The sequence below is a fragment of the Oncorhynchus kisutch genome, unplaced genomic scaffold, assembly GCF_002021735.2.
Source record: "Oncorhynchus kisutch isolate 150728-3 unplaced genomic scaffold, Okis_V2 scaffold3667, whole genome shotgun sequence".
In the NCBI taxonomy this organism is placed as follows: domain Eukaryota; kingdom Metazoa; phylum Chordata; class Actinopteri; order Salmoniformes; family Salmonidae; genus Oncorhynchus; species Oncorhynchus kisutch.
Window position 1 is genome coordinate 207,298 of NW_022265612.1, and position 24,062 is coordinate 231,359.

A 24,062-nucleotide genomic window follows, 5' to 3' on the forward strand; every position below is an offset into this window, starting at 1 on the left:
CCCTGTATAAAACAGGTCCCAATGGTCCCTGGTCAAATTACATTCTACTCCCTGTATAAAACAGGTCCCAATGGGCCCTGGACAAATTACATTCTACTCCCTGTATAAAACTGGTCCCAATGGTCCCTGGACAAATTACATTCTACTCCCTGTATAAAAGGGGTCCCAATGGTCCCTGGTCAAATTACATTCTACTCCCTGTATAAAACAGGTCCCAATGGGCCCTGGTCAAATTACATTCTACTCCCTGTATAAAACGGGTCCCAATGGTCCCTGGTCAAATTACATTCTACTCCCTGTATAAACGGGTCCCAATGGGCCCTGGACAAATTACATTCTACTCCCTGTATAAAACAGGTCCCAATGGTCCCTGGACAAATTACATTCTACTCCCTGTATAAAATGGGTCCCAATGGTCCCTGGTCAAATTGCATTCTACTCCCTGTATAAAACAGGTCCCTATTGGCCCTGGTCAAATTACATTCTAGAGACAGTCTCATCCCAGTCTCTAGCTGACAGACTTTACCCAGAGACGCCAGTCTCATCCCGGTCTCTAGCTGACAGACTTTACCCAGAGACGCCAGTCTCATCCCGGTCTCTAGCTGACAGACTTTACCCAGAGACGCCAGTCTCATCCCGGTCTCTAGCTGACAGACTTTACCCAGAGACGCCAGTCTCATCCCGGTCTCTAGCTGACAGACTTTACCCAGAGACGCCAGTCTCATCCCGGTCTCTAGCTGAGTCTTAAATTACTGTGGGGTTTTGTCAAAAGTAGCACACTACGTAGGAAATTAAACAGGAAGTCATTTGGGATGCAGACTCCACTCTATCAGAGACACAAGATCTCCAACCAGTCTCTCCGAGGCCCACCGCCACCAGTCCTGGCCAACAAGACACTAAACAGACCCAAGGACTGAGAGAAGGAGAGGAGGGAGACGAACCAACTGCCTGATATCCATAAGATCCCTCAAGCTCTGACCAAGACAACAGCATCAACAGTACCGTCTCGACAACAGTACCGTCTCGACAACAGTATCAACAGTGCCGTCTCGACAACAGTACAGTCTCGACAACAGTATCAACAGTACCGTCTCGACAACAGTACAGTCTCGACAACAGTATCAACAGTACCGTCTCGACAACAGTATCAACAGTACCGTCTCGACAACAGTATCAACAGTACCGTCTCGACAACAGTATCAACAGTACCGTCTCGACAACAGTGCCGTCTCGACAACAGTATCAACAGTACAGTCTCGACAACAGTATCAACAGTACCGTCTCGACAACAGTAGTCTCGACAACAGTATCAACAGTGCCGTCTCGACAACAGTATCAACAGTGCCGTCTCGACAACAGTATCAACAGTATCAACAGTGCCGTCTCGACAACAGTATCAACAGTACCAACAGTACCGTCTCGACAACAGTATCAACAGTGCCGTCTCGACAACAGTATCAACAGTACCAACAGTGCCGTCTCGACAAAAGTATCAACAGTACCAACAGTGCCGTCTCGACAACAGTACCAACAGTACCGTCTCGACAACAGTATCAACAGTATCGTCTCGACAACAGTATCGTCTCGACAACAGTATCGTCTCGACAACAGTATCGTCTCGACAACAGTATCGTCTCGACAACAGTATCGTCTCGACAACAGTATCGTCTCGACAACAGTATCGTCTCGACAACAGTATCGTCTCGACAACAGTATCGTCTCGACAACAGTATCGTCTCGACAACAGTATCGTCTCGACAACAGTATCGTCTCGACAACAGTATCGTCTCGACAACAGTATCGTCTCGACAACAGTATCGTCTCGACAACAGTATCGTCTCGACAACAGTATCGTCTCGACAACAGTATCGTCTCGACAACAGTATCGTCTCGACAACAGTATCGTCTCGACAACAGTATCGTCTCGACAACAGTATCGTCTCGACAACAGTATCGTCTCGACAACAGTATCGCCATACTAGGAAAGGAAGGAAGGAAACAAAACATGAAGCGGATTGGATTTCTTGAGCAAAACCGTCCGTGTTAGAAGAAACAGCCTCATGTTGTCACCCAGAGTCACAGGTGTATGTTGCCCAGGCTAGAGTCACAGGTGTATGTTGCCCAGGCTAGAGTCACAGGTGTATGTTGCCCAGGCTAGAGTCACAGGTGTATGTTGCCCAGGCTAGAGTCACAGGTGTATGTTGCCCAGGCTAGAGTCACAGGTGTATGTTGCCCAGGCTAGAGTCACAGGTGTATGTTGCCCAGGCTAGAGTCACAGGTGTATGTTGCCCAGGCTAGAGTCACAGGTGTATGTTGCCCAGGCTAGAGTCACAGGTGTATGTTGCCCAGGCTAGAGTCACAGGTGTATGTTGCCCAGGCTAGAGTCACAGGTGTATGTTGCCCAGGCTAGAGTCACAGGTGTATGTTGCCCAGGCTAGAGTCACAGGTGTATGTTGCCCAGGCTAAAGTCACAGGTGTATGTTGCCCAGGCTAGAGTCACAGGTGTATGTTGCCAGGCTAGAGGTGTATTTTGCCAAATTATGACGGCCCCGACAACATCCTCCAATCAATATCCTCCAATCACTTATTCCGAAAGGTCAACATTGCAACTCCAACGTTCCCTCCCCACTGTGATAGAAAGAACAGTTTTTCCCCCCAGTTAGTTCAGCTTTGAGAGAGCGTGGGGGAGGAATAACAATCCACATTGCAGGTAGCCAGCAGGACCGATGCTTCAGCAACCTGATCATCAGTCCAAATTAGATTAAACCTGCTGAACTTCCAAGAAACGAAAAAAAACGAGGGAAACAGAGCGAGAGAGAAGTCGGATGAAATAATAATAAACAAGCCAGGTATCCAATTAACTAGGAGACCAGACAGTGGTAGACTGTCCCAAACGGCAGACTACTCTCTATATATAGTGCACTACTTTAGACCAGAGCCCTATAGAACCCTATTCCCTATATCCAATTAACTAGGAGACCAGACAGTGGTAGACTGTCCCAAACGGCAGACTACTCTCTATATATAGTGCACTACTTTAGACCAGAGCCCTATAGAACCCTATTCCCTATATCCAATTAACTAGGAGACCAGACAGTGGTAGACTGTCCCAAACGGCAGACTACTCTCTATATATAGTGCACTACTTTAGACCAGAGCCCTATAGAACCCTATTGCCTATATCCAATTAACTAGGAGACCAGACAGTGGTAGACTGTCCCAAACGGCAGACTACTCTCTATATATAGTGCACTACTTTAGACCAGAGCCCTATAGAACCCTATTCCCTATATCCAATTAACTAGGAGACCAGACAGTGGTAGACTGTCCCAAACGGCAGACTACTCTCTATATATAGTGCACTACTTTAGACCAGAGCCCTATAGAACCCTATTCCCTATATCCAATTAACTAGGAGACCAGACAGTGGTAGACTGTCCCAAACGGCAGACTACTCTCTATATATAGTGCACTACTTTAGACCAGAGCCCTATAGAACCCTATTCCCTATATCCAATTAACTAGGAGACCAGACAGTGGTAGACTGTCCCAAACGGCAGACTACTCTCTATATATAGTGCACTACTTTAGACCAGAGCCCTATAGAACCCTATTCCCTATATCCAATTAACTAGGAGACCAGACAGTGGTAGACTGTCCCAAACGGCAGCCTACTCTATATATAGTGCACTACTTTAGACCAGAGCCCTATAGAACCCTATTCCCTATATCCAATTAACTAGGAGACCAGACAGTGGTAGACTGTCCCAAACGGCAGCCTACTCTCTATATATAGTGCACTACTTTAGACCAGAGCCCTATAGAACCCTATTCCCTATATCCAATTAACTAGGAGACCAGACAGTGGTAGACTGTCCCAAACGGCAGCCTACTCTCTATATATAGTGCACTACTTTAGACCAGAGCCCTATAGAACCCTATTCCCTATATCCAATTAACTAGGAGACCAGACAGTGGTAGACTGTCCCAAACGGCAGACTACTCTCTATATATAGTGCACTACTTTAGACCAGAGCCCTATAGAACCCGATTCCCTATATCCAATTAACTAGGAGACCAGACAGTGGTAGACTGTCCCAAACGGCAGACTACTCTCTATATATAGTGCACTACTTTAGACCAGAGCCCTATAGAACCCTATTCCCTATATCCAATTAACTAGGAGACCAGACAGTGGTAGACTGTCCCAAACGGCAGCCTACTCTCTAAATATAGTGCACTACTTTAGACCAGAGCCCTATAGGTAGAGCACTTGTAAAAGGACATAGGGTGCCATTTGGGACACATCCTAAAGGTGTTTCACAGTGGGCCTCAGAGGAAAGAGAGACAGAAAACCTGCAGATACAGAGGGGCAGAAACCACCAGAGAGGGAGGCAGGGTTAACGGGAGAAACCACCGGAGAGGGTTTACCTCATGAAAACAAGTCAGTATCTGGTGTGACCACAATTTACCTCATGAAAACCAGTCAGTATCCGGTGTGACCACCATTTACCTCATGAAAACCAGTCTGTATCTGGTGTGACCACCATTTACCTCATGAAAACCAGTCAGTATCTGGTGTGACCACCATTTACCTCATGAAAACCAGTCTGTATCTGGTGTGACCACCATTTACCTCATGAAAACCAGTCAGTATCTGGTGTGACCACCATTTACCTCATGAAAACCAGTCAGTATCCGGTGTGACCACCATTTACCTCATGAAAACCAGTCTGTATCTGGTGTGACCACCATTTACCTCATGAAAACCAGTCAGTATCTGGTGTGACCATTTACCTCATGAAAACCAGTCAGTATCCGGTGTGACCACCATTTACCTCATGAAAACCAGTCAGTATCTGCCTAATGCAGCGTGACTCATCCCCTTCACATAGAGTGGATGAGGCTGTTGATTGTGGCCAGTGGGATGTTGTTCCACTCCTCTTTAATGGCTGTGTGAAGTTGCTGGATATTTGGCGGGAACTGGAAAACGCTGTCGTTCACGTCGATCCAGAGCATCCCAAACATGCTCAACGGGTGACATGTCTGGTGAGTATGCAGGCCATGGAAGAACTGGGACATTTTCAGCTTCCAGGAATAGTGTCCGGATCCTTGCTACACGGGGCAGTGCGTTATCATGCTGAAACATGAGGTGATGGCTGGCAGGACAACGACCCTCAGAGTCTTGTCACGGTATCTCTGTGTATTCAAATTGCCACTGATAAAAATGCAAAGTGTTCATTGTCCGTAGCTTATGCCTGCCCCCTAACCCCACCGCCATGTGGCACTCCATTCACAACGTTGACATTAGCGAATCGTTCACCCACACAACGCCATACACGTGGACTGCGGGTTGAGAGGCCGGTTGGACGTACTGCACAAATTCTCTAAAACCCTTTGATTGTAGTCAGATCACATTTGAATTGCCACATGTAGCCGTATCTATATCTACAAGGTAACATAAATCAATGACTTCCATGTGAACAAAGATACACAGCCTTGTCCTACTAACAGAACGCATGACTCTCTTCCCCAACAGCCAATCAGCAGAAGAACACAAAAACCACACCCATCGACAGGGCTCTAGACTAACATGTTCCCCAGGTACCACTAACTTTCAGTACTAACTTTCATGATTTGGTGGCACCAGGCCCATGATATTTAATTTGTTACCTTTATTTAACCAGGCAAGTCGGTTAAGAACCAATTCTAATCTACAATGACGGCCTAGGAACAGTGGGTTAACTGCCTGTTCAGGGGCAGAACGATAGATTTGTACCTTGTCAGCTCGGGGATTTGAACTTGCAACCTTCCGCTCTAACCACTAGGCTACCCTGCCGCCTGTACACTCTAACCACTAGGCTACCCTGCCGCCCCTCCACTCTAACCCCTAGGCTACCCTGCCGACTTCCTACGAATTTGTCTCTACCGCTTCAACTGTTGTAGCTATAAGCCTGTGTTTCCTCCCAGATGATGGCCTCCAAAATACAGCGACGCCAAAAGGCCCCGACCGTGCCGCCTGCCAAGCCCCCCTGCCCCGACAGTGCCGCCTGCCAAGCCCCCCTGACACGCCCCCCCACCCGCCTAAGCCCCTTCATGACATAGAGAAAACCCTGCACACCCACATCCACCCCGTTGGGGCTGCCATCTCATCAAAGCTGACTGCTGTATTCATGACATAGAGAAAACCCTGCACACCCACATCCACCCCGTTGGGGCTGCCATCTCATCAAAGCTGACTGCTGTATTCATGACATACTTCCTCTTTAGATCACATTATATGCACTGTGAGAGGATTTAGATGGAGACGCCAGGTCTCATAATGTGAGAAGTCGAGGCCCCATTAACAGCAAATCACTCAACATAAATAAACATGGCACCCTCTCTCACTTCCATTCCCCACGAAATATCCCACCTGACACAAACACACAAGACACACACACAGTTCCACCCCCCGCCTGACAGAACACACACACACACACACACAGTTCCACTCCACGCCTGACAGAACACACACACACACAGTTCCACTCCTGACAGAACACACTAATTTCAGTCCGACACACAATGTGGATTTTATACACGTTTTCTCCAACTCTGTTTTTCCACACCAGTTACAACTTAAATAATGTGCTCTTGGTTGATTTACATTCATTATTCTTTTCAAAAACACTTCTTCTATTCAACTGAAAGAGTCAAGAACAGGATATATTTGAGTAAGTGATTTAATAAACAAACTAAGACATTAAACACACACACACACCAATAGGCCCCACTTGTTGACAGTAGCCTTCCCCACGCAATCCCATCTAGCTTTAGCAATGGATTGGATATAGTCTCAGGTCACACAAGCTCAACGTGATACGAATTATTCATTCTGGGAGAGAAAAAAAAGGTCATTTCTGTCACAGTCAAAGATCATCGTTGTCATGAAATCCTCCCATCAGTTCTGTCAACCAAAAGGACTTGAAGGTGGATGAAGAGGACGAGATCTGCTCCCCTGGGATTTAACGCTGTGGTTTAATCCCTTATGGACTCTGGTCTAAAGTAGTGCACTATATAGGGAATAGGGTTCCGGTCTAAAGTAGTGCACTATATAGGGAATAGGGTTCTATAGGGCTCTGGTCTAAAGTAGTGCACTATATAGGGAATAGGGTTCTATAGGACTCTGGTCTAAAGTAGTGCACTATATAGGGAATAGGGTTCCGGTCTAAAGTAGTGCACTATATAGGGAATAGGGTTCTATAGGGATCTGGTCTAAAGTAGTGCACTATATAGGGAATAGGGTTCAAAAGGGCTCTGGTCTAAAGTAGTGCACTATATAGGGAATAGGGTTCTATAGGGCCCTGGTCTAAAATAGTGCACTATATAGGGAATAGGGTTCTATAGGGCTCTGGTCTAAAGTAGTGCACTATATAGGGAATAGGTTTCTATAGGGCTCTGGTCTAAAGTAGTGCACTACATAGGGAATAGGGTTCTATAGGGCTCTGGTCTAAAGTAGTGCACTACATAGGGAATAGGGTTCTATAGGGCTCTGGTCTAAAGTAGTGCACTATATAGGGAATAGGGTTCTATAGGGCTCTGGTCTAAAGTAGTGCACTACATAGGGGATAGGGTCTAAAGTAGTGCACTATATAGGGAATAGGGTGCCATAGGGCTCTGGACTAAAGTAGTGCACTACATAGGGGATAGGGTGCTATTTCAAAACATCTCTGGGTAGTTATGTGAAAGGAGAGCTAGATGGACGACAGTAATACCCTCTTCAAAAGAAAAACAACTGATTGTGGAATCAGAGTAAATGAGTCACGACTGTAATTGAGGAGCCATTTTGAGGGAGTCGTGTTGAGATAAAAGACTGTGTGGAATATGAAGACACACAACAACAACAACATCCTAATCATTAAACCAGGAACAACATCCTAATCATTAAACCAGGAACAACATCCTAATCATTAAACCAGGAACAACATCCTAATCATTAAACCAGGAACAACATCCTAATCATTAAACCAGGAACAACATCCTAATCATTAAACCAGGAACAACATCCTAATCATTAAACCAGGAACAACATCCTAATCATTAAACCAGGAACAACATCCTAATCATTAAACCAGGAACACAACAACAACATCCTAATCATTAAACCAGGAACACAATAACATCCTAATCATTAAAACCGGAACACAATAACATCCTAATCATTAAAACCGGAACACAACAACAACATCCTAATCATTAAACCAGGAACACAGAACAACATCCTAATCATTAAACCAGGAACACAACATCCTAATCATTAAACCAGGAACACAACAACAACATCCTAATCAATAAACCAGGAACAACATCCTAATCATTAAACCAGGAACACAGAACAACATCCTAATCATTAAACCAGGAACACAACAACAACATCCTAATCATTAAAACAGGAACACAGAACAGAAACACAACATCTTAGCAATCATCTCGCCAACAACCTTCCCTCTCCTCCCCCTCCGCCCCTGTCCTGTCCTCCCCTGCCCCCACCCACCCCTCCCTCCCTCCCTCCCTCCCTCCTCCTCCTCCTCTGCCCCTGTCCTCGCCTGCCCCCACCCCTCCCTCCCTCCCTCCCTCCTCCCCTCCAGCGGCTGTGCATCTCCTCCAGAATGTAATATTAGTGGGATAAGGTGATCAGGACCTCTGACCTCTGTCCTCCCCCCCTCCTCCCTCTGTCCTCCCCCGCCTCCCCCGCTAGCGGCTGTGCATCTCCTCCAGAATGTAATATTAGTGGGATAAGGTGATCAGGACCTCTGACCTCTGTCCTCCCCCCCTCCTCCCTCTGTCCTCCCCCGCCTCCCCCGCTAGCAGCTGTGCATCTCCTCCAGAATGTAATATTAGTGGGATAAGGTGATCAGGACCTCTGACCTCTGTCCTCCCCCTGTCCTCCCCCCCTGTCCTCCCCCGCTAGCGGCTGTGCATCTCCTCCAGAATGTAATATTAGTGGGATAAGGTGATCAGGACCTCTGACCTCTGTCCTCCCCCCTCCTCCCCCCCCTGTGCTCCCCTGTCCTCCCCTGTCCTCCCCTGTCCTCCCCTGTCCTCCCCTGCAGTAGCTGTGCATCTCCTCCAGAATGTAATATTAGTGGGATAAGGTGATCAGGACCTCTGACCTCTGACCAATTCCCCACCACTGGTAGGTCTTTTGGAGAGGGAGGTGAATTATGGCATTGCGATTGGATACTGTGATTTTATAGAGATGGAAAACAAACTGGGGTTTTTGGTGCAGCTACAAGACAACTAGCGCAAAAAAATAACTTTGTGATATTTTCAAAACGATACGCTAGAACGTCCCGATATGCAACTGTCGTGATTTCCACCCCCGTCACTAGCGTGTGTGACGAGCAGAGCGCCAGACTCTCTGTCTCTCAGTCTGTGAGGAGGTGAAATGACTGGGCTGACAGCACGGCCGCATCACAAACGGCACCCTACTCCCTTTATAGCGCACAACCCTACGGAGGAGTTGGTCAAAAGTAGTGCACTATCTAGGGAAGAGGGTGTCATGAAGGGACACGGTCAGAGAGGTGAAATGATTGGGTTTGACAGCTGGTCTCCACGGGTTCCAAGCTGGGTCAGGGGCTGGGCAGTGAGCCAGAAGCAGGGCCCTGGTCTGAATAGCAATCACTGCATCACACAGGTGACAGACACTGAGGCTAGGAGCCAACGTACGTTCCAAACCCCTATACCCTATAGTGAGACCCTCTGGGACCATGGTCAAAAAGCAGTGCGCTTCAAAGGGGAATAGGGTGTCAATTAGGACATAGTCAAGAGCCTGCGAGGCAGCCAGCCAGCGAGGCAGCCAGCCAGCGAGGCAGCCAGCCAGCGAGGCAGCCAGCCAGCGAGGCAGCCAGCCAGCGAGGCAGCGAGGCAGCCAGCCAGCGAGGCAGCCAGCAAGGCAGCCAGCCAGCGAGGCAGCCAGCGAGGCAGCCAGCCAGCGAGGCAGCGAGGCAGCCAGCGAGGCAGCGAGGCAGCCAGCGAGGCAGCTAGCGAGGCAGCCAGCCAGCGAGGCAGCCAGCGAGGCAGCCAGCCAGCGAGGCAGCCAGCGAGGCAGCCAGCGAGCCAGCCAGCCAGGCAGGGGGAATCCTGTCCTGCCTATACCATAATATCAAGATGGGATATTGAATACGAGACGTCTGGTATTATTATCCTTGTGACTGAACACAGACGGAGTCAGACGTCATCCAAGGAAGGACGGAAACACACCCGACTTGAATTGTAGCGTTGCATCCAACCAGATGACCGCTTCAAGTTCCCCTGACCTGAGAAGGTGTGTTCATAGAGATGACAGCTTCAAGTTCCCCTGACCTGAGAAGGTGTGTTCATAGAGCTGACCGCTTCAAGTTCCCCTGACCTGAGAAGGTGTGTTCATAGAGATGACCGCTTCAAGTTCCCCTGACCTGAGAAGGTGTGTTCATAGAGCTGACCGCTTCAAGTTCCCCTGACCTGAGAAGGTGTGTTCATAGAGCTCCTAAAGATAACACCCTGCTTCCTAACTGGGTTTCAGTCCCCCCACCTCCTCCAAACTAGTCCCCGCCCCCCTCCTCCGACCCAGTCCCGCCCCCCCGCCTCCTCCTCCGACCCAGTCCCCCCCGCCTCCTCCTCCGACCCAGTCCCGCCTCCTCCTCCTCCGACCCAGTCCCGCCCCAGTCCCCCCCGCCCCCCCCCCCCCCCCGCCTCCGACCCAGTCCCCCCCACCCAGCCTCCTCCGACCCAGTCCCCCCCCCAGCCTCCTCCGACCCAGTCCCCCCCAGCCTCATCCAACCCAGTCCCCCCCAGCCTCATCCAACCCAGTCCCCCCCAGCCTCATCCAACCCAGTCCCCCCCAGCCTCATCCAACCCAGTCCCCCCCAGCCTCATCCAACCCAGTCCCCCCCAGCCTCATCCAACCCAGTCCCCCCCAGCCTCATCCAACCCAGTCCCCCCCAGCCTCATCCAACCCAGTCCCCCCCAGCCTCATCCAACCCAGTCCCCCCCAGCCTCATCCAACCCAGTCCCCCCCAGCCTCCTCCTCCAACCCAGTCCCCCCCAGCCTCCTCCTCCGACCCAGTCTCTTCAAATCATCAAAAAGTTGCATGGTGGAAAAACCTGAAAATCTAATAATTCCCGGCTGTACTGTTTGCTGTTGCTTCCTAACCTGTTGACGCGTTGTGTTCTGTCGTTGCCGTGGAAACAAGAAGGAAACGATCTTTCCAGCGGGTGGGTGGCGTGGCAGCAGAGTAGTTTTCAACATGCCAGTCATGAACGCTGGTTCCTCACACACACACACACATTACACTGACACACACACACACACACACACACACACACACACACACACATTACACTGACACACACACACGTCCATCTCACAGTGAAGTGAAGGCGAGGCCAAGGCTCCTGCTGTCGACTCTATTCATCACACAGGTGAGCTTGTGTCCCAAATGGCTTCCTTTCCTTTAAGGGCCTGGGTCAAAACGAGTGCACTATGTAGGGTATAGGGTTAAGGGCCTGGTCAAAACGAGTGCACTATATAGGGTATAGGGTTAAGGGCCTGGGTCAAAACGAGTGCACTATATAGGGTACAGGGTTAAGGCCTGGGTCAAAACGAGTGCACTATATAGGGTACAGGGTTAAGGCCTGGGTCAAAACGAGTGCACTATATAGGGTACAGGGTTAAGGGCCTGGGTCAAAACGAGTGCACTATATAGGGTACAGGGTTAAGGCCTGGGTCAAAACGAGTGCACTATATAGGGTACAGGGTTAAGGCCTGGGTCAAAACGAGTGCACTATATAGGGTACAGGGTTAAGGGCCTGGGTCAAAACGAGTGCACTATATAGGGTACAGGGTTAAGGGCCTGGGTCAAAACGAGTGCACTATATAGGGTACAGGGTTAAGGGCCTGGGTCAAAACGAGTGCACTATGTAGGGTACAGGGTCAAGGGCCTGGGTCAAAAACGAGTGCACTATATAGGGTACAGGGTTAAGGGCCTGGGTCAAAAACGAGTGCACTATATAGGGTACAGGGTTAAGGGCCTGGGTCAAAAACGAGTGCACTATATAGGGTATAGGGTTAAGGGCCTGGGTCAAAAACCAGTGCACTATATAGGGTACAGGGTTAAGGGCCTGGGTCAAAACGAGTGCACTATATAGGGTATAGGGTTAAGGGCCTGGGTCAAAAACGAGTGCACTATATAGGGTACAGGGTTAAGGGCCTGGGTCAAAAACGAGTGCACTATATAGGGTACAGGGTTAAGGGCCTGGGTCAAAAACGAGTGCACTATATAGGGTACAGGGTTAAGGGCCTGGGTCAAAAACGAGTGCACTATATAGGGTACAGGGTTAAGGGCCTGGGTCAAAAACGAGTGCACTATATAGGGTATAGGGTTAAGGGCCTGGGTCAAAAACCAGTGCACTATATAGGGTACAGGGTTAAGGGCCTGGGTCAAAACGAGTGCACTATGTAGGGTACAGGGTCAAGGGCCTGGGTCAAAAACGAGTGCACTATATAGGGTACAGGGTTAAGGGCCTGGGTCAAAAACGAGTGCACTATATAGGGTACAGGGTTAAGGGCCTGGGTCAAAATGAGTGCACTATATAGGGTATAGGGTTAAGGGCCTGGGTCAAAAACCAGTGCACTATATAGGGTACAGGGTTAAGGGCCTGGGTCAAAACGAGTGCACTATATAGGGTATAGGGTTAAGGGCCTGGGTCAAAAACGAGTGCACTATATAGGGTACAGGGTTAAGGGCCTGGGTCAAAAACGAGTGCACTATATAGGGTACAGGGTTAAGGGCCTGGGTCAAAACGAGTGCACTATATAGGGTACAGGGTTAAGGGCCTGGGTCAAAACGAGTGCACTATATAGGGTACAGGGTCAAGGGCCTGGGTCAAAAACGAGTGCACTATATAGGGTACAGGGTTAAGGGCCTGGGTCAAAAACGAGTGCACTATATAGGGTACAGGGTTAAGGGCCTGGGTCAAAACGAGTGCACTATATAGGGTACAGGGTTAAGGGCCTGGGTCAAAACGAGTGCACTATATAGGGTACAGGGTCAAGGGCCTGGGTCAAAAACGAGTGCACTATATAGGGTACAGGGTTAAGGGCCTGGGTCAAAAACGAGTGCACTATATAGGGTACAGGGTTAAGGGCCTGGGTCAAAACGAGTGCACTATATAGGGTACAGGGTTAAGGGCCTGGGTCAAAACGAGTGCACTATATAGGGTACAGGGTTAAGGGCCTGGGTCAAAACGAGTGCACTATGTAGGGTACAGGGTCAAGGGCCTGGGTCAAAAACGAGTGCACTATATAGGGTATAGGGTTAAGGGCCTGGGTCAAAAATGAGTGCACTATATAGGGTACAGGGTTAAGGGCCTGGGTCAAAAACGAGTGCACTATATAGGGTACAGGGTTAAGGGCCTGGGTCAAAAACGAGTGCACTATATAGGGTATAGGGTTAAGGGCCTGGGTCAAAAACGAGTGCACTATGTAGGGTACAGGGTTAAGGGCCTGGGTCAAAAACCAGTGCACTATATAGGGTACAGGGTTAAGGGCCTGGGTCAAAACCAGTGCACTATATAGGGTATAGGGTGACATTTGGAATACAAAACACACACAGTCAGCTAAAGCTGCCTAAGACTGCAGCAAACCAACCAGTGATGAGCACCATGTCCATGTTGTGTCAGAAGGACCCCGACTGTGTCAAACAGAGAGAGACTGTGAATAAATAACAGTGTAGTGGCACATGGATCACTGATACTGTTTTAGAAAGCAACTCACAAACACAAGTCCAAAACAATTCAGAAGTGCAGGAATAAATTAACAGTTGGATCTGACAGGTACTTTTATAAAATATATATATATATTAAAATTAAAAAATAAATTTAAAAGGCTAACAGCGTACTACTCCCCGGTGCAGTTCCAGGTACTCCCCTCCCCTCTTTGATAAAGCCTCTCCTGAAGCTTTTTCATTGTTTCCTACGTTTTTTTTTTTTGGGGGGGGGTCCTGATGTTTCCTATGTTTTGGGGGGGGGGGGGTCCTGATGTTTCCTATGTTTTTTTTTTTTTGGGGGGGGGGGTCCTGATGTTTCCTATGTTTTTTTTTTTGGGGGGGGGGGGTCCTGATGTTTCCTATGTTTTGGGGGGGGGGGGGGGGGTCCTGATGTTTCCTATGTCTTTTTGGGGGGGGGGTCCTGATGTTTCCTATGTCTTTTTGGGGGGGGGGGACCTGATGTTTCCTATGTTTTGGGGGGGGGGGGGTCCTGATGTTTCCTATGTTTTTTTTGGGAGGGGGGGGGGGGTCCTGATGTTTTTTCCTCTCTCCATTTTAAAAAGTGGTAACTGCACCGTTAGTGGAGGGAGACGTGTTGTGATCAACCAGAACCACAACTGGCAGGTCCTATAATTGCCTCTCCAGAAAAATGGTTCTGTTCATTAAGCACACTGCTGTAGCTGCCTACCAATCAGGGAGAAAGGCTGGGGTGAAGTATCCCAATTGGCTCCCTATTCCCTTTATAGGGCACGACTTCAGACCCTATTCCCTTTATAGGGCACTACTTTAGACCCTATTCCATTTATAGGGCACGACTTTAGACCCTATTCCCTGTATAGGGCACGACTTCAGACCCTATTCCCTTTATAGGGCACGACTTCAGACCCTATTCCCTGTATAGGGCACGACTTCAGACCCTATTCCCTGTATAGGGCACTACTCCAGACCCGATTCCCTGTATAGGGCACTACTCCAGACCCGATTCCCTTTATAGGGCACTACTTCAGACCCGATTCCCTTTATAGGGCACTACTTCAGACCCTATTCCCTTTATAGGGCACTCCCCTATAGATGTTACCAGCCCTGTCACTAACTGACCTCCCTATAGATGTTACCAGCCCTGTCACTAACTGACCTCCCTATAGATGTTACCAGCCCTGTCACTAACTGACCTCCCTTATAGATGTTACCAGCCCTGTCACTAACTGACCCTATAGATGTTACCAGCCCTGTCACTAACTGACCTCCCCTATAGATGTTACCAGCCCTGTCACTAACTGACCTCCCTTATAGATGTTACCAGCCCTGTCACTAACTGACCTCCCCTATAGATGTTACCAGCCCTGTCACTAACTGACCTCCCTTATAGATGTTACCAGCCCTGTCACTAACTGACCTCCCCTATAGATGTTACCAGCCCTGTCACTAACTGACCCTATAGATGTTACCAGCCCTGTCACTAACTGACCCCCATTTATTCTGCTTGAATGCTCAGTTGTTCCTTTCGGTCTCTCTCCTGTGTACACACACACACACACACACACACACACACACCTGAGAGCTGCTATTCAGCACATCTGAGGACTAAAGACTCAATCAGCTGGTAGTAATTAGCGGTAATGCCTGTCGTTATGGTTGACCCCACCGTGTCCTGTTTTCTCCACTGGATAGATCTCACACACACACACACACACCGAGAGAGAGGGCCAAGCCAGATGGGAGTGGAGATTTGTTCCACCCAGGACATCGCCTTCTGAAGGGCACATCAGAATGTCAGTGACAAATGTGGACACCTGCTCTCTGCATTTCATCCTAATCTGGTCAACGGCATTCTGGGGATTTCTGACGCAGTGAACGGCAGCTTGAGTTCGGTTTTATATCATGACGGCGTTATTAATCAAGGAAAGGTGTGTGTGTGTGTGTGTGTGTGTGTGTGTGTGTGTCAAATCAAAGTTTATTGGTCACGTACACAGATTTGCAGAGGTTAATCGCAGGTGCAGCGAAATGTCTCTCTGAAATATGCACTGTACCGGGTTTCTATTTAATTATAGTGTTTTTACCCCACAGCGGTTAGTAGTGGCACAAACCCTTCAGCATTTATTTGTGTGAAAAACAGAATTATGGCAAACAGCCATTACTGTAATTAAAGACTGCAGGGCATTTTCACAGCTCAAGACGCATCAGTAACAGGGGGGGTTGGGTTGGGGGGTGGGGGGGGCTCGCTAAGGTGATATTTCCTCTAATTCTCCTTTCAGAAATGCAACTCTTACGGACAGATCCAAGAACACCGTTTAGACATAAATTTTAAAAAAACACATTCTGTCTTCTTTCTTTGTGATAATTGTTGTAAACATGTTTGTTTGAATGTTATGGTGGTGGAGTGGGGGGGGGGGGGGGGGGGGTTGGAGTGGTGGAGTGGGGGGGGTTGTATATTGAAAACGAGCCCCAGACCGTATGAAGTCTGCAGCTTTTTAAAATGTCACAACTTCTGATAGAGAAACTAGTTTCCTTTGTTATTTTGTGGTGTTACAGCACCACCTAGTGGTCGAATCATGTCACTTCACCTGAAGGCAATAAACCAAAATATGGTCCCCCGACTTCAAGTCCTACTCCTCACCTCCTCTTTGTAAATATTTGGATCCAAACCAGCCAGTAGCCGGGGGGGGGGGGGGGGGGGGGATGTAATTGCTAAGGATCATCCAAGTCAACTGAAATTACCTTACAGAGGTAGAATAAGGATTAACCAATCGTAGAGAGGCCTCAGCTGGCGGGCAGCTTCCCCCACGACACAGCTGAACGAAACACCTCTATAAACGTAGCAGACTGACGTTACAACCGGGGAGACACCTGACATTACAACCGGGGAGACACCTCTATAAACGTAGCAGACTGACATTACAACCGGGGAGACACCTCTATAAACGTAGCAGACTGATATTACAACCGGGGAGACACCTCTATAAACGTAGCAGACTGACATTACAACCGGGGAGACACCTCTATACACGTAGCAGACTGATATTACAACCGGGGAGACAGCTCTATAAACGTAGAAGACTGATATTACAACCGGGGAGACACCTCTATAAACGTAGAAGACTGACATTACAACCGGTCAGACACCTCTATAAACATAGAAGACTGACATTACAACCGGGGAGACACCTCTATAAACATAGCAGACTGACGTTCCAACCGGGGAGACACCTTTATAAACGTAGCAGACTGACATTACAACCGGGGAGACACCTCTATAGAGGTAGAAGACTGACGTTACAACCGGGGAGACACCTCTATAGAGTTGGAAGACTGACATTACAACCGGGGAGACACCTCTATAGAGGTAGAAGACTGACATTACAACCGGGGAGACACCTCTATAGAGTTGGAAGACTGACATTACAACCGGGGAGACACCTCTATAGAGGTAGAAGACTGACATTACAACCGGGGAGACACCTCTATAGAGGTAGAAGACTGACATTACACCCGGGGAGACACTTCTATAGAGGTAGAAGACTGACATTACACCTGGGGAGACACCTCTATAAACATAGCAGACTGAGTGTTCCTGGTTCTAGTCTCCTGCAGACTACTAGTCAACTGTGTGTTCCTGGTTCTAGTCTCCTGCAGACTACTAGTCAACTGTGTGATTCTCTGTGTGATTCTCTGTGTGCTTCTGTGTGTTCCTGGTTCTTCGATGTTGTTTCCATGTGTACTATCTGCAGTACATTGATTGTTGTCATTGATTTGATCCCCATTTCGTCAAATGGGGTGAAGACGTGAGGATCTGTTTTTAACACACCCATAGTGCTCTGATCAAAAGGGTGGTATAATAGTAGTGCCCTATAGAGGGAACAGGGTGGTATAATATTAGTGTCCTATAGAGGGAACAGGGTGGTATAATAGTAGTGCCCTATAGAGGGAACAGGGTGGTATAATAGTAGTGCCCTATAGAGGGAACAGGGCGGTATAATAGTAGTTCCCTATAGAGGGAACAGGGTGGTATAATAGTAGTGCCCTATAGAGGGAACAGGGTGGTATAATAGTAGTGCCCTATAGAGGGAACAGGGTGGTATAATATTAGTGTCCTATAGAGGGAACAGGGTGGTATAATAGTAGTGCCCTATAGAGGGAACAGGGTGGTATAATATTAGTGTCCTATAGAGGGAACAGGGTGGTATAATAGTAGTGCCCTATAGAGGGAACAGGGTGGTATAATATTAGTGTCCTATAGAGGGAACAGGGTGGTATAATAGTAGTGTCCTATAGAGGGAACAGGGTGGTATAATAGTAGTGCCCTATAGAGGGAACAGGGTGGTATAATAGTAGTGCCCTGTAGAGGGAACAGGGTGGTATAATAGTAGTGCCCTATAGAGGGAACAGGGTGGTATAATATTAGTGTCCTATAGAGGGAACAGGGTGGTATAATAGTAGTGTCCTATAGAGGGAACAGGGTGGTATAATAGTAGTGTCCTATAGAGGGAACAGGGTGGTATAATAGTAGTGCCCTATAGAGGGAACAGGGTGGTATAATAGTAGTGCCCTGTAGAGGGAACAGGGTGGTATAATAGTAGTGCCCTATAGAGGGAACAGGGTGGTATAATATTAGTGTCCTATAGAGGGAACAGGGTGGTATAATAGTAGTGTCCTATAGAGGGAACAGGGTGGTATAATAGTAGTGCCCTATAGAGGGAACAGGGTGGTATAATAGTAGTGCCCTGTAGAGGGAACAGGGTGGTATAATAGTAGTGCCCTATAGAGGGAACAGGGTGGTATAATAGTAGTGCCCTATAGAGGGAACAGGGTGGTATAATAGTAGTGCCCTATAGAGGGAACAGGGTGGTATAATAGTAGTGCCCTATAGAGGGAACAGAGTGGTATAATAGTAGTGCCCTATAGAGGGAACAGGGCGGTATAATAGTAGTTCCCTATAGAGGGAACAGGGTGGTATAATAGTAGTGCCCTATAGAGGAAACAGGGCGGTATAATAGTAGTGCCCTATAGAGGGAACAGAGTGGTATAATAGTAGTGCCCTATAGAGGGAACAGGGTGGTATAATAGTAGTGCCCTATAGAGGGGTCAGGGTGGTATAATAGTAGTGCCCTATAGAGGGAACAGGGCGGTATAATAGTAGTGCCCTATAGAGGGGTCAGGGCGCCACTAAAGTAGTGCCCTATAGAGGGAACAGAGTGGTATAATAGTAGTGCCCTATAGAGGGAACAGAGTGGTATAATAGTAGTGCCCTATAGAGGGAACAGGGTGGTATAATAGTAGTGCCCTATAGAGGGGTCAGGGTGGTATAATAGTAGTGCCCTATAGAGGGAACAGGGCGGTATAATAGTAGTGCCCTATAGAGGGGTCAGGGCGCCACTAAAGTAGTGCCCTATAGAGGGGTCAGGGCGCCACTAAAGTAGTGCCCTATAGAGGGGTCAGGGCGCCACTAAAGTAGTGCCCTATAGAGGGAACAGGGCGCCCTATATAGGGAACAGGGTGCCATCTGGGACCGATCCTCTGTTAAATCATAGCTGTTAACTATCCCACATTCAACTTGATTTAATCTTGTTCTGATTTCAGGGTGAACTAGTGGTTAATTGACCAAGCGGTTCTCTCCCATCCCAGAGAGGCTGTGTATCGATCTCAGCCTCTGGGAAATTAGACAGGAAGAACAGTCAAAGTGATGTCGTTCATGAAATTGGATAAAACCAGATCAAAGTACGACGACCAAAGTTTGAAAACGGACTGTTGCTCCTACATCGATAAAGTTCAATCAGAACGTTCCTGACTCAGACCCCAGACTGTTACCAACAGACAGAGAGACTCAGACCCCACACTGTTGCCAACAGACAGAGACTCAGACCCCACACTGTTACCAACAGACAGAGAGACTCATACCCCACACTGTTACCAACAGACAGAGAGACTCAGACCCCACACTGTTACCAACAGACAGAGAGACTCATACCCCAGACTGTTACCAACAGACAGAGAGACTCACACCCCACACTGTCACCAACAGACAGAGAGACTCACACCCCACACTGTCACCAACAGACAGAGAGACTCAGACCCCACACTGTGACCTGGAGTCCTGGCTCAAGTACAGCAGGCTAAATGTGGGACCAATCCGACTAATGACATCACCACGGTCAGTCAGTCACAGCCAGCAGCTACACTACAGGGAGGGAGGGAAAACACTTAGAGGGACACAGAGAACCACACACACACACACAACCACACAGACCCACACAGAAACCCACACACACACACACAGACAACAGAACCACACAGACCCACACAGAAACCCACACACACAGACAACAGAACCACAGAGACGACACAGAAAACCACACACACAGACAACAGAACCACAGAGACGACACAGAAACTCACACACACACAGACGTAGAAAACCCCACACACAGAGACAGACATAGAACAGACCACACACACACAGATAGACATAGAAAACCACACACAGAACCACACACACACAAACAGAACCACACAGAACCACACAAGGAGGGACGGCAGTCACAGTAAGTATTCTTGTCTGAGCCAGAACGGCCCACAGGGCAGGAGCCCATGTCCTGTAGTGTGAGGCAGCTTGATGAACTCCCTCTGGACCAGACACTAGTCTACGGCAGGAGGTCACTAGGTCAAAGTGTTGTTTAAACAACCAGACACTAGTCTACGGCAGGAGGTCACTAGGTCAAAGTGTTGTTTAAACAACCAGACACTAGTCTACGGCAGGAGGTCACTAGGTCAAAGTGTTGTTTAAACAACCAGACACTAGTCAACGGCAGGAGGTCACTAGGTCAAAGTGCTGTTTAAACAACCAGACACCAGTCTACGGCTGGAGGTCACTAGGTCAAAGTGCTGTTTAAACAACCAGACACTAGTCTACGACTGGAGGTAATAGGTCAAACAACCAGACACTAGTCTACGGCAGGAGGTCACTAGGTCAAAGTGCTATTTAAACAACCAGACACTAGTCTACGGCAGGAGGTCACTAGGTCAAAGCGATGCTAAGAATAAACAAGTTGGACGTACAGAACTATAATTATAATTCAGTTCACACAGTACACAGCTACAGATCCATTTCAAACGAAAACGGGTCCATTATCACAATCTGTTCAGCTGATTTCCTGCTCTACACTCCCCTTGTGTCAATCCCTCCATTCCAAATCTCTGAAACATTTTACCGCCCAGATTGAGCTAAAGGAGTGTGTGTGTGTTTGAGTGTCACATTACCAGGGTATTTAACAGATAAGAAGAGGGCCCAGGGACCTCGGGAGAAGACTCTCATAATGATTACAACTGTCATCTAGGGCAGCAGCGTAATAGACTGTCAGCAATTCCATTTGAAAAGGTAGCATAACCTCTGGCTGACGGAGGGAGCTCAGAATATACATCCACATGGACCCCTTATTTACATAAGTAGTGCACTATGTAGGGGAATAGGGTTCTATAGGGCTCTGGTCTAAAGTAGTGCACTGAATAGGGAATAGGGTTCTATAGGGCTCTGGTCTAAAGTAGTGCACTATGTAGGGAACAGGGTACTATAGGGCTCTGGTCTAAAGTAGTGCACTAAATAGGGAATATGGTGCCGTTTGGAACAAAGGCCTTATTTCCAACTTCTGCAGTCGGTTGCTCAAGCCTGTGTATTTGCATTGGATTAGAATTCAAAAGTCAGAGAAGAGAGAGACAGAGAGGAGATACTCCATTAGTTTCGTGTCACTCATAAAATCTCATTAACATTTGTCGGCCGTGATCCGCTGCCTAAAGAGGAAAGAACCATTTCTCTAAGATGAAAGAAGCTCTTATAAAAAGTTCCTAAGACAAGCATCAATGCTTCTCTTCAATACTGGCACAGGTGACAACACAAATGAATAAACTGAAACATTGTTGCCGAATTTTTTTTTTACAAATAAATCTGAGGCAATGAAAAAGGAATGTGTGGAAGTCGGAACCCTTGAATTAGAATCATCATTAGACTCGTTCTAATTCTAGAAGTGGAACATCTGAAAGACTGATGTCTGGTGTGGCAGGAGCAGTCTCAAATGGCCCCCTATTCCCTATACAGAACACTACTTCTGACCAGTCAGCCCAAGGAGAGGTCAAACCTTATTTGTCCACGTGGTGTGGAGAAAGACAGACCAGAGCAGACAGACAACATTGGTCAGTAGAGTACAGAGGCAGTGGGATTACAACTAGCTACTTATCCCCTGGCTAATTTGACCTGTTGATACAGCCCAGCTTGTCTGAGGCAAAGCAAATACAACCACCACAATGTAATGCTGGACTATAAAGGCCTGTATCTGGGATATCAACAATAATTCTTCATCCTGTACTGACTGAATATCCTACATTGTTATTTTAACATTAGTCAGCTACCACACCCTTAGTCAAGTACCTCAACTTCTCCACCGACTAGAGTTTTTCAAATGAACCTCTGACTCGCTATGCATCGACACTTAACATTGTTTAAATTCTTAAACCCTTATGTGTTTGTTCTCTGGTGTTGCATGCCTGTCTTAGTTTGCTGAAATCCAAACAACGCTTTGTAAAGGTAACCTGTAATGTCCAGTAATGGATACCACAAATCTCAGGTATACAATCTGTAGTTATGTTTGACTGTATGATATATTACAGACGACCATTAGAAAAGGAGAGACAAATGTCCCTTTCATTTGAAGAGAGAGAGAGAGAGAGAGAGTGGGCTTTGCAGCGTTTGGCACAGAGCAAATCCTTGTAAAATTATTCATGTCAATGTTTACATTATCAGTGGGAGAAAAGAAACAGGGATTTAGCACAATGTGAGTGCAGACAAGACAGATTGACTCTCAAAACAAAATCAGTACATTGCATTGTACTGGAATGTCAATTATTAGCAGGTTTACGGGAACAAGTATTTAACGACCTGAATCATTGCATAGTGGATGATGGGCAAAAACGCATTGTCAAAACGTCCCTTTAGCTCGTCCTGAGAGTTCATTTTACAATCCAGGGTGAGTTGTTTCACTTGAGTTAAAACTGTGTTGAGTCAGTGACACTTTCAGTGAACGATTTTTTAGAAAAGGCCTACTTACAAACTTTGGTTTACGGTCTCCATCCTCGCCTCCAGACGATCCACCTTGTCCTGCGGTGAATCCCTTCTTTCGTTGTTTGTCTCGTCCACTGGATTGAAGATTACTCCAATGGTTCTCCATGATAACTACAGTAGCTTAGCTTAGCTGGGCTACTCACTGTCACTACTGTACCCGACCTTTGCAACAAAAAAACGGCGAAACATGCAATACAAAAGAGATTATTGGTGGGAAAATTACTTAAACCTGATATCGGGTACAAACGAGGACACAGAGAGAGAGAAAAGCGACTCCTTCAAAGATGCTAACGAGCTAGCTAACTATCACGGTCGGATTTCCTTAATCCAATTTGTAGCTTTTCAGGTAGTTTGCCTTCCAAGACGTATAGAAAAGATAACGTGTTGATAACAGTAGTTTTTCTTGAAAACAATTGTTGAAATATTTGCAAAACGATGTTGACAAAGTTAGTTAAGCTATCAGACAACGTTAAAGCGAGTTGATATTTTTACAGCTCAAACTTCTGACTGTAAAAAAAATGTTCAGTCCGAAAACCGCGCCACCGGAAGTTGTCAGTGTGACGTTTTCATTCTAGCCAATTGTTTTTGCCGACAACGGAAACGCCTTTAATTTTGAGATAAATGATTGGCCGTTCGTCATGTCACTCATTCCATTCCATTGATGAAGCAGCCTGATAAAAAAAAACGACGCGGGGAAAAAAGCACGTTGACTATTAATCAACAAAGGCTGTTTTGACAAAAATGTTGACAGTTTTACCTTGTAGACTAAAACATTTTCCCTGCTGAATCAAACTCTTACAAAATCTTACTCTGTGTAGTCTGTCGGAATCATCAAACCTTTCTTTGGATATTTTACAATTATTTAGTGGTTGCTTGTAGAGGACTGTATTGCTTGTAGCTGGTCCCGACATAGATCATTGAGGCGCGGTCGGTCTGACAGACATGCAATTTTGGGATGAAAATATTTTCGTTGTCCCTGAGATAATTTGTAAACGGTTGTCTTTCTGCTTTGTATGCGTTAGCCTAATTTTACATATTGTATTAAAATAACATATTTGACTTTTTTCACATTATTCACACACTCAGAATTCAACGTCAGTAGTTTACCTCCTCTCCTAGTTGAGCTCGCGAGTTCATGTGCCCCTTGTTGTACATGTATGTCTGGC

General features: G+C 47.3%; 1 protein-coding gene across 2 annotated transcripts in view; it reads right to left on the minus strand.

The window, feature by feature from the left end:
• diaph3 (diaphanous-related formin 3) overlaps positions 1 to 23,423 on the minus strand; it is a 228,149-nt gene extending 204,726 nt beyond the window's left edge. For both annotated transcript variants that reach the window (XM_031820806.1, XM_031820805.1), the window contains exon 1: positions 22,883 to 23,423. In XM_031820806.1, the coding sequence (XP_031676666.1) occupies positions 22,883 to 23,002 (120 nt within the window). In that variant the 5' untranslated portion in view covers positions 23,003 to 23,423. The remainder of the gene's footprint in view (positions 1 to 22,882) is intronic.
• Between the last annotated feature and the right edge of the window lie 639 nt (positions 23,424 to 24,062).